The sequence below is a fragment of the Vombatus ursinus genome, unplaced genomic scaffold (assembly GCF_900497805.2).
Source record: "Vombatus ursinus unplaced genomic scaffold, bare-nosed wombat genome assembly UNPS02014817.1, whole genome shotgun sequence".
Classification (NCBI taxonomy): Eukaryota; Metazoa; Chordata; class Mammalia; order Diprotodontia; family Vombatidae; genus Vombatus; species Vombatus ursinus.
Genome location: NW_020954595.1, coordinates 12797635 through 12810855, shown reverse-complemented (window position 1 = coordinate 12810855; position 13221 = coordinate 12797635). Strand labels below are relative to the sequence as shown.

Here is a 13221-nt window from a genome sequence, read left to right as displayed (position 1 = left end):
ACACAGACACCACACTACACACACGCACGCCACACAAACCCACCCCAAAGGCACCTCAATGACCAAATAAAGACAAAGACATCGTCCTTCTCCATACCTCTCCTCCTCGGGCTCCTCCATCGATGACCTCTCCTCTGTGCAGAACATGGGAGTTTTCCTGGACTCGCCCCCTTCCCTCATCTCTTGTCCACAAGTCGTGAGCAGACCCCGTTCACACCTTCTCTCCCACTCTTCCTTCCTCTTACCACACTCCCAGAAATACAGCAATCATACCCTCCAGGTCACCCTGCCTCCTCCACCCCCTTAAGGCTGCAGTCTGACCTCTAGTCTCATTATTCAGCGGACAACAGTCCCTCCTGAGCAGCCCAATGTCAGGGTCTTTTCTCAGTCCCCATTCCTCTTAACCTTTCTGCAATCTCTGACCGTGACAATCATGGTCCCTGGGGTATGGCCTCCTCTCTAGGTTCTCAGTCTCCTTTCTTGGTTCTTCATTCAGGTCAAACCTACTGACTGTGGGTGCCCCCCAGGGCTCTGTCCCAGGCCCTCTTCTCTTCTCCCTCTGTTCTGCTTCTCCTCTAACAGGTTTAATGATCATCTCTGCATGGATGATTCCCCAGCTCTATCTATCTAGCCCATGGCTCTCTCCTGGTTCCATCACATCACACATGGCTCTTGAGACATCTGCAAACTCCAAGTGTCCAACATGGAATTTGTTATCATTCCCTGGAAATCCTCTCTTCTGCCAAGCTTCCCATGACCATTGGGGGTACCACCGTCTTCCCAGTCCCCCAGTGTCCTCCTTCACTACTCCCTAGCTCTCATCCCCCACTTCTGTCTGCACTCCATGGCGCATATATGCCCTTCCTTCTCTGGTTAGTCATCCTGCCTCAAGTCTCTGCCCACGCCAGCCCCTTCTCTACTCAAATGCCAAAGTGACCCCCTAAAGCGCAGGTCTGCCCACATTCCCCAAGCCCCCCATACAACAATCTCCAGTGGTTCCCTATTACTTGCAGGCCTTTCCAGGCCTCTTACAACCGACTCCCCCCCGAGGTTCTATTACGGAATGACATGGGCCTCATACGTGACCCTTCCGCTTCTCATTCTATGACTCTCCCTGGTTGCCCCCGTGCCTGCGAAGCTCGCTCTCCTCACCTCCACCCCCACCCTCTGCCGTTCTGACTTCCTTCAAGGCTTAGGTCAAAGCCCACCTTCTATCGGAGGCTCGCCAATCGCCCCCCACCCCCACCCTAGCCCAGAATCCTCCCTGGGCTTCCAAGCTTGGCTCAGGCGCCATCTTTCACAGGAGAACCTTCTGGATCCTCCCAATGCTGATGCCCTCTCCCCCTGTATTTGCTGATTTATTATCTATACGTATGTTGTGTCCTCCCAGGAGAACAGAACGTCAAGGAGAGTGGCGCCGTGTCCTTATTCTCGGCATCCCCAGCACTATGGAGAGGGCTCTGCACCCACTAGGCTTTTTATAAATGTTCGTCAACTCGGGTCAGATTGAGTCACTTTGATGAATGAGCTTCCTGAAGTTTAATTCAATTCAACAATTGCCAATCATGTGTCGGCTTCACACAAGGCAGGGGAGGCTTGCTGCGGTTCACTCTTTTCGGTCGTGTCTGACTCTCCATGACCCCATTTGGGTTTTTCTTGGCAGAGATACTAGAGTGGTTTGTCATTTCCTTCTCCAGCTCATTTCACAGATGAGGAAACTGAGGCAAATAGGGCTAAGTGACTTGCCCAAGGTCAAACAGCTAGTCAATATCTGAGGCCAGATCTGAACTCAGGAAGATGGGTCTTCCTGACCCCAGGTCTGGAGCTCTGTCCACTACAGCAAGGGAAGCAGATTCACATAACAGAGCACTAAACTTGGGAGTCAGGAAGCCCTGGGTTCAAAACTTGATTCAGTTATATACTAGCAGTGTGATCACTGAACTGCTCTGAAACTCAGATTCCTCATCTGTGAAACAGGGGCATCATTAATATCTACCTCAAGAGGCTGCCATGAGATGAGTATGATGCGGATCTGTAAAGCGCGCAGAGCACAGTATAAGTGTGAGTTATTACTATTATTGATGGGTTTTTTAAGCTTGTATTTGTATCCCGATTAATCCATGCTCACTGCCTCAGTGACTGACAGCGCTCTTCATGCTGGGCACTGGAGGGAGAGAGCCGCGAGGAAAGGCCCGGCCTGCAGGGGTGACACCCCAGCCCGGCATTGAGGGGGGACGTGCCCCACTGAGGGCAACCCAGGGGGACGGGCGAAGATGCCTGGCGGAATTCGCCAAGGCCTAGGGAGGCAAACAAAAACCACGTTCAAAACGCCCCATTCGGACAGTTACGCAGCTCGGCATTCTGATGGGCCCAGACATTCTGGAACAAAGGCCGCACCAAGTAAAAACCTGAGACTCAAGAGCTGGTGCCAAGCCTCAACCCACCCACAAGCATTTATTAAGCACCGACTGCATTCCAGAGGCTGCGCCAGGCACTGGGGATCCCATGAGACCAACAGGTCCCTGCCCTCAAGGAGCTTATGCTCTACAGGAGGAGACAGTGTGGCCAGCAAGAAATAAACACCTAGGAGCATTTTAGGGAGGGCGGGCATGAGCCGCCAGCAAGGTCCAAGTCTCACATAGGAGGCGGCATTTTGAGCTGAACTCGGAGGAGAAATGAGGATTCTAAGCAGCACAAGGGAGAGGGAGAGAACTCCAGGGACAAAGGCTCGGCGATGGGAGATGGCGTGTCCCATATGAGGAGCTGCAAAGTGCCCGGCCTGGCTGGACCAAAGGCTGGGTGAATCCCATTCTCCAGTCATGCCCAGCCAGCACAGGGCTTCCCATTGGCCTCACAGTCAAAAACCCTCCCCCTGCCGAGGCGATAATGCTGTCGTTTTCCAAACCACAAACTACGTGATGAACCAGTGTTTCCAGAGCACCCGAAAGGACCAAAGCCAGAGACGCACTTTCCTAGGACACCTGAGCACAGAGTGAAAAACAGATCTCCACTGTGAGTCGACTCACATTCAGGCTTTCCTGAAAACAGCCGAGCCTGAGGCGGGAGCAGATCCGTCCAGCCTCGGATCGGTCACAGATGTATGTGGGGACAGAGATCACACATAAAACTGCATCAGGAAGCAATAGGAAAACCTCTAACAGATCCAACAATGAAGCCATTCCCGCTAAGACTTTTTAAAATATGAACTCCTCTAGAGGTATATTAATCGAACACATATGCCTGATCTTGGAGGGCAAGTTAATTCAGAAAGCAGATGGGGCGTCTCATAGGAAAAGGGTCAGATGACTGAGTATCTCGGCCATCTTAATAAACTAATGTCCACTAAGACAAACAATTCATCGTACACCCAAGAGTCGCGCACCAACAAGCTCACTGGGCGGGGGGATCTCGAGGGAACAGTCCTTGGAGCTGGTCTAATTCACCTCTTTTCAGGAATGTTCCCAGCCGGCTCTCGCCCAACAAGAGAAGGAATGTTGGCAAGGCTGTCTCCCCCATGGAAAGGGCTTTTAAAGCCGCCGGCCCCCAGACCGCCAGAGATCCTGAAACACTCTGCAGCCTCCCCCGCTGCCTGCGCCCTCCCACTGTGGGCTCAGGCGCGCGCAAGCACACACACACACACACACACACACACACACACACACACACACACACACGAGTGTCTGCCGAAGAAAACCACAAACACTTGAGGACCACGGACACGGTAGGCTCTCTTTTTCAAAGCTATTCTCAATACTGCATGTTGCTATGTGGGTCATTTTTAATTGTTTTAACCCAGGTAGAAGCCAGCTTTTAATGAGGTTTCCATTAACTTTAAAAGTAAATACTGAGGGAATATTTTTGAGCATTGTCCAATTTCACATTCATGACATTAGGTACAAGGTGCTGCAAAAGCAGTCATTTTACTGTATTTGTCACTGGAGGCAGAGGGAGTTTGGAGCAAATCCCGCAGAGGCAAGCACCTTAACAGACTGCCTAATCCTTAAATTACCCCCCCCCCCCACCCCCAGCCTCCCACTTCAAATGCTGCTGAGCTCTCCTTAGGATGGCTGGGAAGTGTCTGCCCTGAACAACTCCCTCGTCCACTCACTGCTGCAAAAGTGGCTTAGATCAAACAACCTCACTCTGAAAGGGGGTCCGAGGCAGAGGAGGACGCATTTTATCTGAAGCCACCCCACAAAGTGAAGACAAACACAAAGGATTTGGAGCTTTTAAAAATAAGCCCAGTGAATAAATCGTTCTTGTGTTTATCTTAAAAGCACAAATTGGCTGTCGACTTCCCTGGTAAGGGGTCATGTTTCTACTTCAGCCAAACCTTCGCGCGGGGCTCACGGCTCCTTTTTAGCTTTAAATATTCACAATACAAATAGAGAAATGTCAGTTGTGTGATAACCACGTCAACACAATCTGACCATGAACAAGAAGTAAACAACTAGTGCGGTTTAGGATTCTTCAATGAGAGAGAAGGGAACTCGTCACCTGAAAGTGGCCAGCAGAATGTTCCCAGGTTTCTTGCATTCGGATGACCAACAATGAATGAACATGAGGACAGGCTGGGTTAACCGCCTGCTGCTGGCTCCATGGCCCTTGCCGGCCTCTGGGATGTGCGGCTGCCTGACCGCTGTCTCTCTCTGTCTCTCTGTCTCTGTCTCTCTCTCGGCTCTCAGGGACAACGAGAGGGAACAGGAACCCACCGTCCTCGTCCTCCTCAGTGACTCCCACTTGAGCACCGTGGTCTGGGCTGCCATGAAGACCCTGCAGGCCGCATTGCTCTGGGTTCTCTTGGTGCCGTGGGTAAAGCCGGCCCCACCCACTCCACAGAGCTCCAGGACAGAGACTTTGGAAGAAATATGGGATTATGAGGAGCCCCCACAGGACGAGAAAACTACGAAGGTAGCGCATTTCTGTTATTCTACAACCAACAGACTGCCCGTGTTTGCCCTTGACAACATTTACTAACATGCACAAAAGAGAATGCCATTTAAATGATTTAAAAAATCATGCATCATAACTGTCACAAAGTAGATTCCCAGGAGCATTTAAAGTGAGAACTGTCCATAATCACCAGATTGAGCAACTGTGATGTAAGAATTCCCGAGGAATGGGGGAGTCTTAGGTAAAGTGAAGTGCAGCAGATGTACTTTGTGGGTGCTCTGTGGCACCTGCTGGCACCTGTCACTTCCTCAGGTGTTAGGGTTAGGGCTACAGCCCAACACCAGCCAGACTGGGGAAAGAGGAGGAGCCCTCTCAGGGACAGTTATTCCAGGGTGATTCAAATACGACAACAGAACCAGAAAGTACAAGAAATATTTATTTTGGACATACTTGTAAATCACTCCCCATGAGACCATTTACATAATAAGGAAACGGTCAGCAACTTCTTAGATTGGGGGCTGGGCAGGGGGCACAGGGCAAACCTTCTGGTCTCTCCCTCCTGAGCTATGTGTTACTCTGGGGTCTTGGCCCCCCCAGACATGAGTACTGACTAAGGGAAAGAAAGCTAATGCTGTACCAAAATCCCTTGGACCCCACTGCTATTCATGCGAGAATTCTGATCCCCTGACAAGCGATCCTGGTGACCCAAAAAGGGCCCCTCGCCCTGAGTTGGGCAGCTCTGCAAGGCCGACCCAGCAAGTTCCCGTTGTCTGGCCTGTGAGGCCAGATGCTGGCCAGGGGGAAGGGGCTTCAATTAAGACGTAGGGACCATTTCAGGGAGAAGCCCTTCATCTACACGGATTTTATTTGGGTCTTGATTTAATATAAGAAAAATAAAAGGGAATCCCTGAATGGGAGACTATGTGGGGCCTCAGGGAGCAACTAGTCCAAACTCCCACTTACAAAGGCCCGTCTTGCCTTACATACGATAGAATTCCCTCCATTTGTATTTCCTTCTATTTGTTGAGGCAGGCTCATCCAGCTCACAGGGCTTCACGCTTACTCTTCAGCAATGTTGTGCCCCTGGCTCTAGCCACAGGACTTTTCAAATGCTTGTGAACTGACTGACTGACGTGTCAGGTGATGAGTCTACTGTCACACCAAGCACACCCTCCTCTGCAAGGCTGAGGCGCACGCTGTCAGAGCAGGTGACACAATCAAACGAAAGCATCACAGAAACCTTAAAGGGGGACATAAATGTGAGGTACTGTTGTTGTGGCCCAGGCAAGCACCATGTTTGTCCTAGGCACCTACTGTGTGCCGGGCCCTGGGTATACAAAGACAAAAATGAAACTGCCCCTGCCCTCAAGGAGCTTCCATTCTAGCGGCTGAGACAGTATGAACATCGCTCTGTAAGCCACGGACAAAATAAACACAAACTCCTTTTGCGGGGGGAAGGCACTAGCAGCTGAGGTGACGGAAGGGGAAAGGGCTTCACGTGGGTGAGACACCAGCTGAACCTCGGCAGAAATGAAGGATTCTAAGAGGCGCAATCAGCCACGGGGCACAGTCAGTGCACAGGCAGAAGAGGGAGCGCCAGGCCTGAGGAACGTGGCCAGAGGGCTGAACATTGAATGTGGCCGGGTTGTGAACAGAGCAGTCTGACTCCGACCTGAAAAATAACGGGAAACCTTGGAGTTTACTGAGCAGGGAGAGACCCGTGTTCTGGCATCTGGGTGGAGGGAAGATGCACCGGAGCTTTGTGGAACGGAGACCGAAAAGGGGGCGACCCCAACGGTCCAGGGGAAAGTGAGGAGGTCCCCACCACTGTCACAGGGGTGACATCTTGATCGCTGTTGATGTTATTTAATTAGAACGATGGTCGAGAGGAGTACGTCCCAGGCCAGTGCTCTGGACCCTCCATGGCCCCAGGCTAGGGATCACTGGCCATGCCTCCATTCTTGAAAAGGAAACAACAAATCCCCTGGACGGCCAGCTGGCTTCTTCAGGGGGTCAGCAGGCCAGTTCTGAAGCCATGGCTTAGAGCTGCCTCGAAAGGGACTGTGCTGTTATTATTCAGTCATGTCTGACTCTTCCGGTCCCCATGGACCACAGCTTGCCAATGCTGCCCAAGGGATTTTCTTGTCAAAAATACTGGAGTGGGTCCCCATTTCCTTCTCCCGTGGATTAAGAAAAACAGAAGCGAAGCGACTTGTCTAGGATGACATAGCTAGTAAGAGTCTGAGGCTGGATTTGAACTCAGGTCTTCCTGACTCCAGGCCCGGTGCTCTAACCACTGAACCACCCAGTTGTAATCAGTGTTTATTGACTACTGACAAGCCAGCCCAGGTGAAGGGCCCAGAGAGGTCAATGTGACATTGGTGAAATGTGAGGTCAATATGAGCTCCTAACCACCTGCCAAGGTTAGTGGGTGTGAACAGGAATTGCCTTTAAAACACAGATGTACAGGATGACCCCTACTGCTGTCATCAGAGAGGAGAACAGACTGGCCAGCAGAGGGCTCGTGTCCATCTGGGACAGGCGGCACAAGAGGGCGGCGAGCCCAGGACTGCGCAGAAGGAAGAAATGGAGGCCAGTCTTTGAAGGACCGATATGCTACCAGCATGATGGTGAGGCAGGGAAAACAGCGGTCTTCAAAGTGCTAGGACGAGCATCTCCCAGAGGCCCGTGGGGAGGCCCACGGGGGTGTAAGCAGGGTAGAGCAGAGGAGAAGCGAGGGCCCTCAAAGGCCATGGAGAACCGAGCTAAGGCACTCCCCCAGCAAGCAATCCGGCCAGACCGAGGCAGCCGGCGGGCCCCAGTGTGCCCCTACCTTCCTTGAAGACTGGGTCAAATCTTACCTGTTCCAGGAGGCCTTTCCCATTCCCCCAGATGTCAATACCTTCCCTTCTCAGAGAGAGAGGACAGGAGGCAGTCTGGGTCACACAAATCAAATCCCCCTCTCTCCTCAGACCCTGGGAAGGGCCTGAGCCCAGGAGCCCCGGGGGCAACAATGCAAAAGGCCATCATCTCGAGAAGCGGCCCCTGTGGAGATGCAGCCTGGACACCGCTCCTCTGCGTGAGCCTGCCACAGCAACTGACGACCCAGATGAGAGGCTTCTTGCCACCCAAGTCCTTGGCCTGCCAATGACTCTTCATCAGGAACCAACGGGATTTTATCAGTGGAAACGACATGAAAGAAGAGGCCTGACCATCTGCTCTGCTGTGGTGCCCTCAGGACCTTTTCCTCTGGCTGCAGCTGAGACCTTCCCTGGGTGCTGTCTCCACTATGGGAGGGGGAGCCCTGCGAGAGCAGGGCCGGACTCACTTTCTGTCTGTGTTCCCAGGGCTTTGCACACACTAAGTGCTTAATAAATGTTTTTTTTCAGAGTAAGAGATGGCACCGGAGATAGGAACAGATCATGTGGGGAGGGCTGGCAGGTGGGCAGCAGACAGAAGGCTCCCCTGGCAGGAGGCTGTCGGGAGAAACTGAAGAAGGTCTTCCACAAAATGTCAAACCTATGGGAGAACCCGGACAAAAGTCCACAGCCTGGGCAGGCCTGGACGGGCTGCAATCTGCATCCCTGGAAGAGGAGGTGGCAGGCCCACTGAGGCATGCCCAGCATTTGAGGAGGGGCCGGAGCACCAGACACTCTCAGAGGTTCTCTGAGGAGGGGAGGTAGTGTAAGACCCGTCTCTTCTCCCACATGGAGGTGAGGTGATCCTCCCAGTTTGGGCACTGCCCAGATTAGGAGGGTCAGTCAATCTCCTCTGAAGCCCCCAGGTCCAGGTGGGCCCAGAACCTCGGGGCATGCATCCTGGGTCCTGTGACTGCCTCCACCAAGCTCCCTTTTCTGACCCCCACTCCTCCAAGGGTATTGCATCATCCTGCTAGAAGGTAAGCTCCCTGAGGCCCAGGCTGCTCCACTTTTATATTCCCATCCTTAGCACGGCTCCCAAAACACAGCAGGCTCTCCACACGCAATCGCAGATTAATGGATTGACTGGTGGGGACTCTTCCTGGGCCAGGTGACTGCTGCAGCCCTCATGATGGAGCTGCCTGCCCTTACGTCATCCCAGGAGTTCAGCCAACTGGACCCATTTGGGTCATCTGCTTCTGCTGAGAACCAGAACCAAAGGTCCATTTCATTCTTCCTCACTCTTGTCTGTGCATAACCTCCCTGCCTCTCTAGTCATGGAGGGGGTGCCTCAAGCCCCCTGAAATGGGGCGGCCTAGAGGCAGGCTGGGGGTTCTCCTCTACCGGGATCTCGTGGCACTGACCCCAAGCCAGAGTCACAGACAGGCTGCACCAAGTTGTGGTAGAAGTAACTGTATCAAGTGAAGGGAGCAGAGCCAGGAGAACTCGGTCCACAGTACCAGCCACATTGTCTGATGGTCAGCTGTGGATGACTTGACTATAGTCAGCAATACAATGACCCAAGACAACTCCAAAGGACGCGTGATAAAAAATGCTGTCCACCTAGAATCCGAACGAAGATCAAAGCATGCTATTTTTCACATTCTTTTCTGATGAATTTCTTTTTTTTTTTTTTTGCTTAGGCAGTTGGGGTTAAGTGACTTGCCCAAGGTCACACAGCTAGTAAGTGTCAAGTGTTTGGTCTGAGGCTGGATTTGACCTCAGGTCCTCCTGACTTCAGGACCGGTGCTCCATCTACTGCGCCACCTAGCTGCCCCCTTCACATTCTTTTCTGTTGTTGTTGTTTTGATGTGTTTTTTCTTTCACAGTATGACTAATATGGAATTATGTTTTGCATGATTAAAAAAAAAAAGAAGTAATTGCATTGCGTTATCCCTCTGACAGAGCCCCATTCATTCTAATACAGCCCGATATGGGCTCAACCCCAAGCCATGGCTTCCCAAACAATGCAGAAAACAGCCCACTTAGCACACCGTGCCCATCCCAACCCAAAGCCCCCATCATACCGGGCTCTATTGGGTTTGCTTTTCGGCTAAATAAAGTAACTGATCATCTTTATTTTTCTAACAGAAAAAAGATACTATGGCAATTCTACATGCCTTACAAAAAGATGAAAGTGCAACGGTACCACCAGCAAAAAACGAAGATGGCGGTAAGGATTCATGTTGGGCTTGGGTCTTGTTTGACTGTATTTCCAAAAGGTACTGCAAGATAAAGTGACCAAAGCAGCCAATGGAGATCCATTCCAAAGGGGAAGCAAAGCCGCTTTGCCTATACCTGTACATGGATATGGTCCCTCCCCCCAGCTCCCTCCCCAGAAAGTAAGGGCAGGGAGAGCACTTTAGCACAGGGCCTGGTGCAGAGGACATGCTTAAAACACCTGCTGATTGATTGACTGACAGATAGATAAAGCCGATGCACCAGGGAAGGAGATTCCTCCAGGTGAAAAGGAGGCCCACAAGAGTGGCGGTTGGGCCCAGGCACACGTGCGCGCGCGCACACACACACACACACACACACCCAACATGTGATAAGCCATAGAGAGATGATTAGATGATCCATGTCAGACACTGTCCAACAACCTCAGTCTGCTTACAGAGCTGCGGCCCCCAGCTCAGACGCTCTACTTCGCCAAACGCTTACTTGAATCTGAAATGAATAGACGCTGCTTCTGTTGACCCTGTTTCCAAGGTTAATTAATCACTGCTTTTAAAAGGCCACTCTAAGTTCTAATATGTTCTGGAGAGGGTTCTCCATTCAGTCATTCAGCTGTTGTGTATGTGCATGTTTACATGTGTGTGTGTGTTCATGTGTGTGCCTCATAAGATGACGTTTTCAGAAGCCAAAGAAATTCACCTGAAAAAGAGCGGTTTGAATGCAGAAACCAGAGTCTGGGAAGGGGCAAGACAGGGCTGGCTGGTGCTGGGCTGCTGAAAGAAGCAGAGACAGAAGAAGGCCTTTAGGGCGCACGCAGCCTTGGGGAAGCCTCCCATGCTCACTAGTCCTGTCGCCCCTTAGAAATGCCGACCTGCCTCTTGTGCGTCTGTCTCAGCGGCTCGGTGTACTGCGAGGAGACCGACATCGACGCCGTGCCCCCCTTGCCCAAGGAGACGTCCTACCTTTATGCCCGATTCAACAAGATCAAGAAGATTATGGCCAAAGACGTTGCAGATATTCGTAAGTTAATTAAGTTTCTTTTAATTATGAATTTAAGCACCCCCAAAGGGGTATGTATGAGCCTATCTGGGAGCACGCATGCGCCCACACACACACACACACACACACACACACAAACACAAAAAGAAGATTCTATATGAGGCTGCGAGTCTCTACTGCCCTCTTGGTTGGCTTTTTAAAAGAATATAAAAAATTCGACCTGCCTAACGTGTCATTAGATTATAAGCTCCTTGAGGACAGGGACTGTCCTTTGCCTCTTTTTGTCTCTTCAGCACTTAGGACAGTGCCTGGGCACATAGCAAGGGTCTAATGAATGTTCACTGATTGTGTTAGAAGAAATAATGAAGGAACCCCAAGTTCCTGCGCCTTCTTCCTCCTTTCTATGCTAGGGTATCCTTTCTTTTGTGCCCCCTTCTCTGTCCTCTATTCAGACCCTCAGAACCAAACCAGTCCACCCCGAGAAACACTGGTGTTCTTATTTAACTCCCCCAATGCCCTGTGAAGACAGCCAGGTTCTGGAGGGCCATTTGGGCTTCACCCTTCAAAGTTAAGCCCTCTCTGCCCTTCACTGTCCTTCATTCATGCCACGGTGACACACACTCAAACCCCTTCAAACGGTGGCTCCCAGGACGCGTGTCCTGAGCAAGCTCAAGTTCGCCCCAAGTCTGCGGGAGGACGCTGCCCTCCTTACTCCTGGGGGTGCCAGGATCCCTGTAGCTCCCTGGGCTGCCCACCCTGCTGCTGCCCTACATGGAGCAGGTGGTCCACTCAAACTTTCTGGGGTGCTTGGCCCCCCCTTTCCTCTCTGCTCATAAGTGGGGCAGCATCTTGGTTCAAGACTTCCCGGCTTCTTTCTCAGATTATACCCACACCCTCCTGACCAGACATCCCTGTCCTCAGGCTGTCCCTTCTCCAATCCCCCTGTATACAATCTAGCCCTGTCACATCCCTCCTCACAAGCCTTCACTCCTTCCTTCCTTCCTCGAGGACAAAACGCCAACGTCCGCAGCCAATGTTTAAAGCCCTCTGCCATCTGGCTTCAGCCAAACCCTCCAGTGAAGCTGTGGCCTTATTCCAACCCCATCTCTCTACACACTCAACATTCTGGCCAGATGGGGCCACTGGCTAGTTCCCAAATCTGAAATGCCATCTCCCTATGCTGGGTAGTCTATCCCCGAGGCTGAAATGAGATCCCTACTGACTGTAACATCACAGGCTCAGCTTTGGGGCTGTGGACTCTGCAGAGCAAAGGGAGTTCTCCTTCCTTGAATTCTAGAATGGGCCTATGATTCTCTCCTCCCCTGTCAATCCTACTTGGCATCAGACGTGTGTTGCTCCCTCCCGTCTTGTCTCCCCAGGCCTGGGCCGTTAGCAGGAATCTGACCTATCACAACTCTGCGGTTCATTTTTTGTGACTTAGTTTCCACATGATGGGAGCACCACACTGAGCCACAGAAGGTGACAATGAATTGGTGCTTGATTCATCTTATTGGCTCCATCTCATAACGAGGGGCCTGAACAATGTGGCTGCCAAGGCCTTCTATGCCTATGCTTTTAAACTGTGATGAAACAGTGCCTGGTTACGATGAAATAAAATGTGACATTTTAATATTTTTGTGTTCTTTCCCTCAAGCTAACTTACGAAGACTCGATTTCACCGGAAACCTGATAGAGGACATAGAGGACGGGGCCTTCTCCAGGCTCTCCCTGCTGGAGGAGCTCACGTTGGCAGAGAACCGGCTGCTCAAGCTCCCAGCCCTGCCGTCTAAGCTGACTTTGTTTAATGCCAGACACAACAAGCTCAAAAGTAAAGGCATCAAAGCAAACACATTCAAGGTAAGAAACTTTTAATCCAATTTAACCCAAAAGGGGCATTACACAGGCTGGCAGGCTGGCTGCAGCCGCTCTATCCAAGTCGCCACTTACCTATAACTGCCAGTGTGAAAGCCTTGGGTCTAACTTCAGAAACAAGGCCTCAGGTCTAACCTCAGAAACAAGACCTTGAGTCTAACCTCGGAAATAAGGCCTTGGGTCTAACCTCAGAAACAAGCCCTTGGGTCTAACCTTGGAAATAAGGCCTTGGGTCTAACCTCAGAAACAAGCCCTTGGGTCTAACCTCAGAAACAAGGCCTTGGGTCTAACCTCGGAAACAAGGCCTTGGGTCTAACCTCAGAAACAAGGCTTTGGGTCTAACCTCAGAAACAAGGCTTTG

General features: G+C 51.5%; 2 protein-coding genes across 2 annotated transcripts in view; one reads left to right on the top strand and one right to left on the bottom strand.

The window, feature by feature from the left end:
• The window catches only part of CENPP (centromere protein P), a 192431-nt gene that overhangs the window by 144470 nt on the left and 34740 nt on the right, over positions 1 to 13221 (bottom strand). The window lies entirely within an intron of this gene.
• Positions 3567 to 13221, top strand: part of OGN (osteoglycin) — a 14485-nt gene continuing 4830 nt past the window's right edge. Inside the window, exons 1-5 of the mRNA XM_027835899.1 lie at positions 3567 to 3721; positions 4686 to 4911; positions 9903 to 9984; positions 10851 to 11009; positions 12643 to 12845. Of these exons, the coding sequence (XP_027691700.1) occupies positions 4765 to 4911; positions 9903 to 9984; positions 10851 to 11009; positions 12643 to 12845 (591 nt within the window). The 5' untranslated portion in view covers positions 3567 to 3721; positions 4686 to 4764. The remainder of the gene's footprint in view (positions 3722 to 4685; positions 4912 to 9902; positions 9985 to 10850; positions 11010 to 12642; positions 12846 to 13221) is intronic.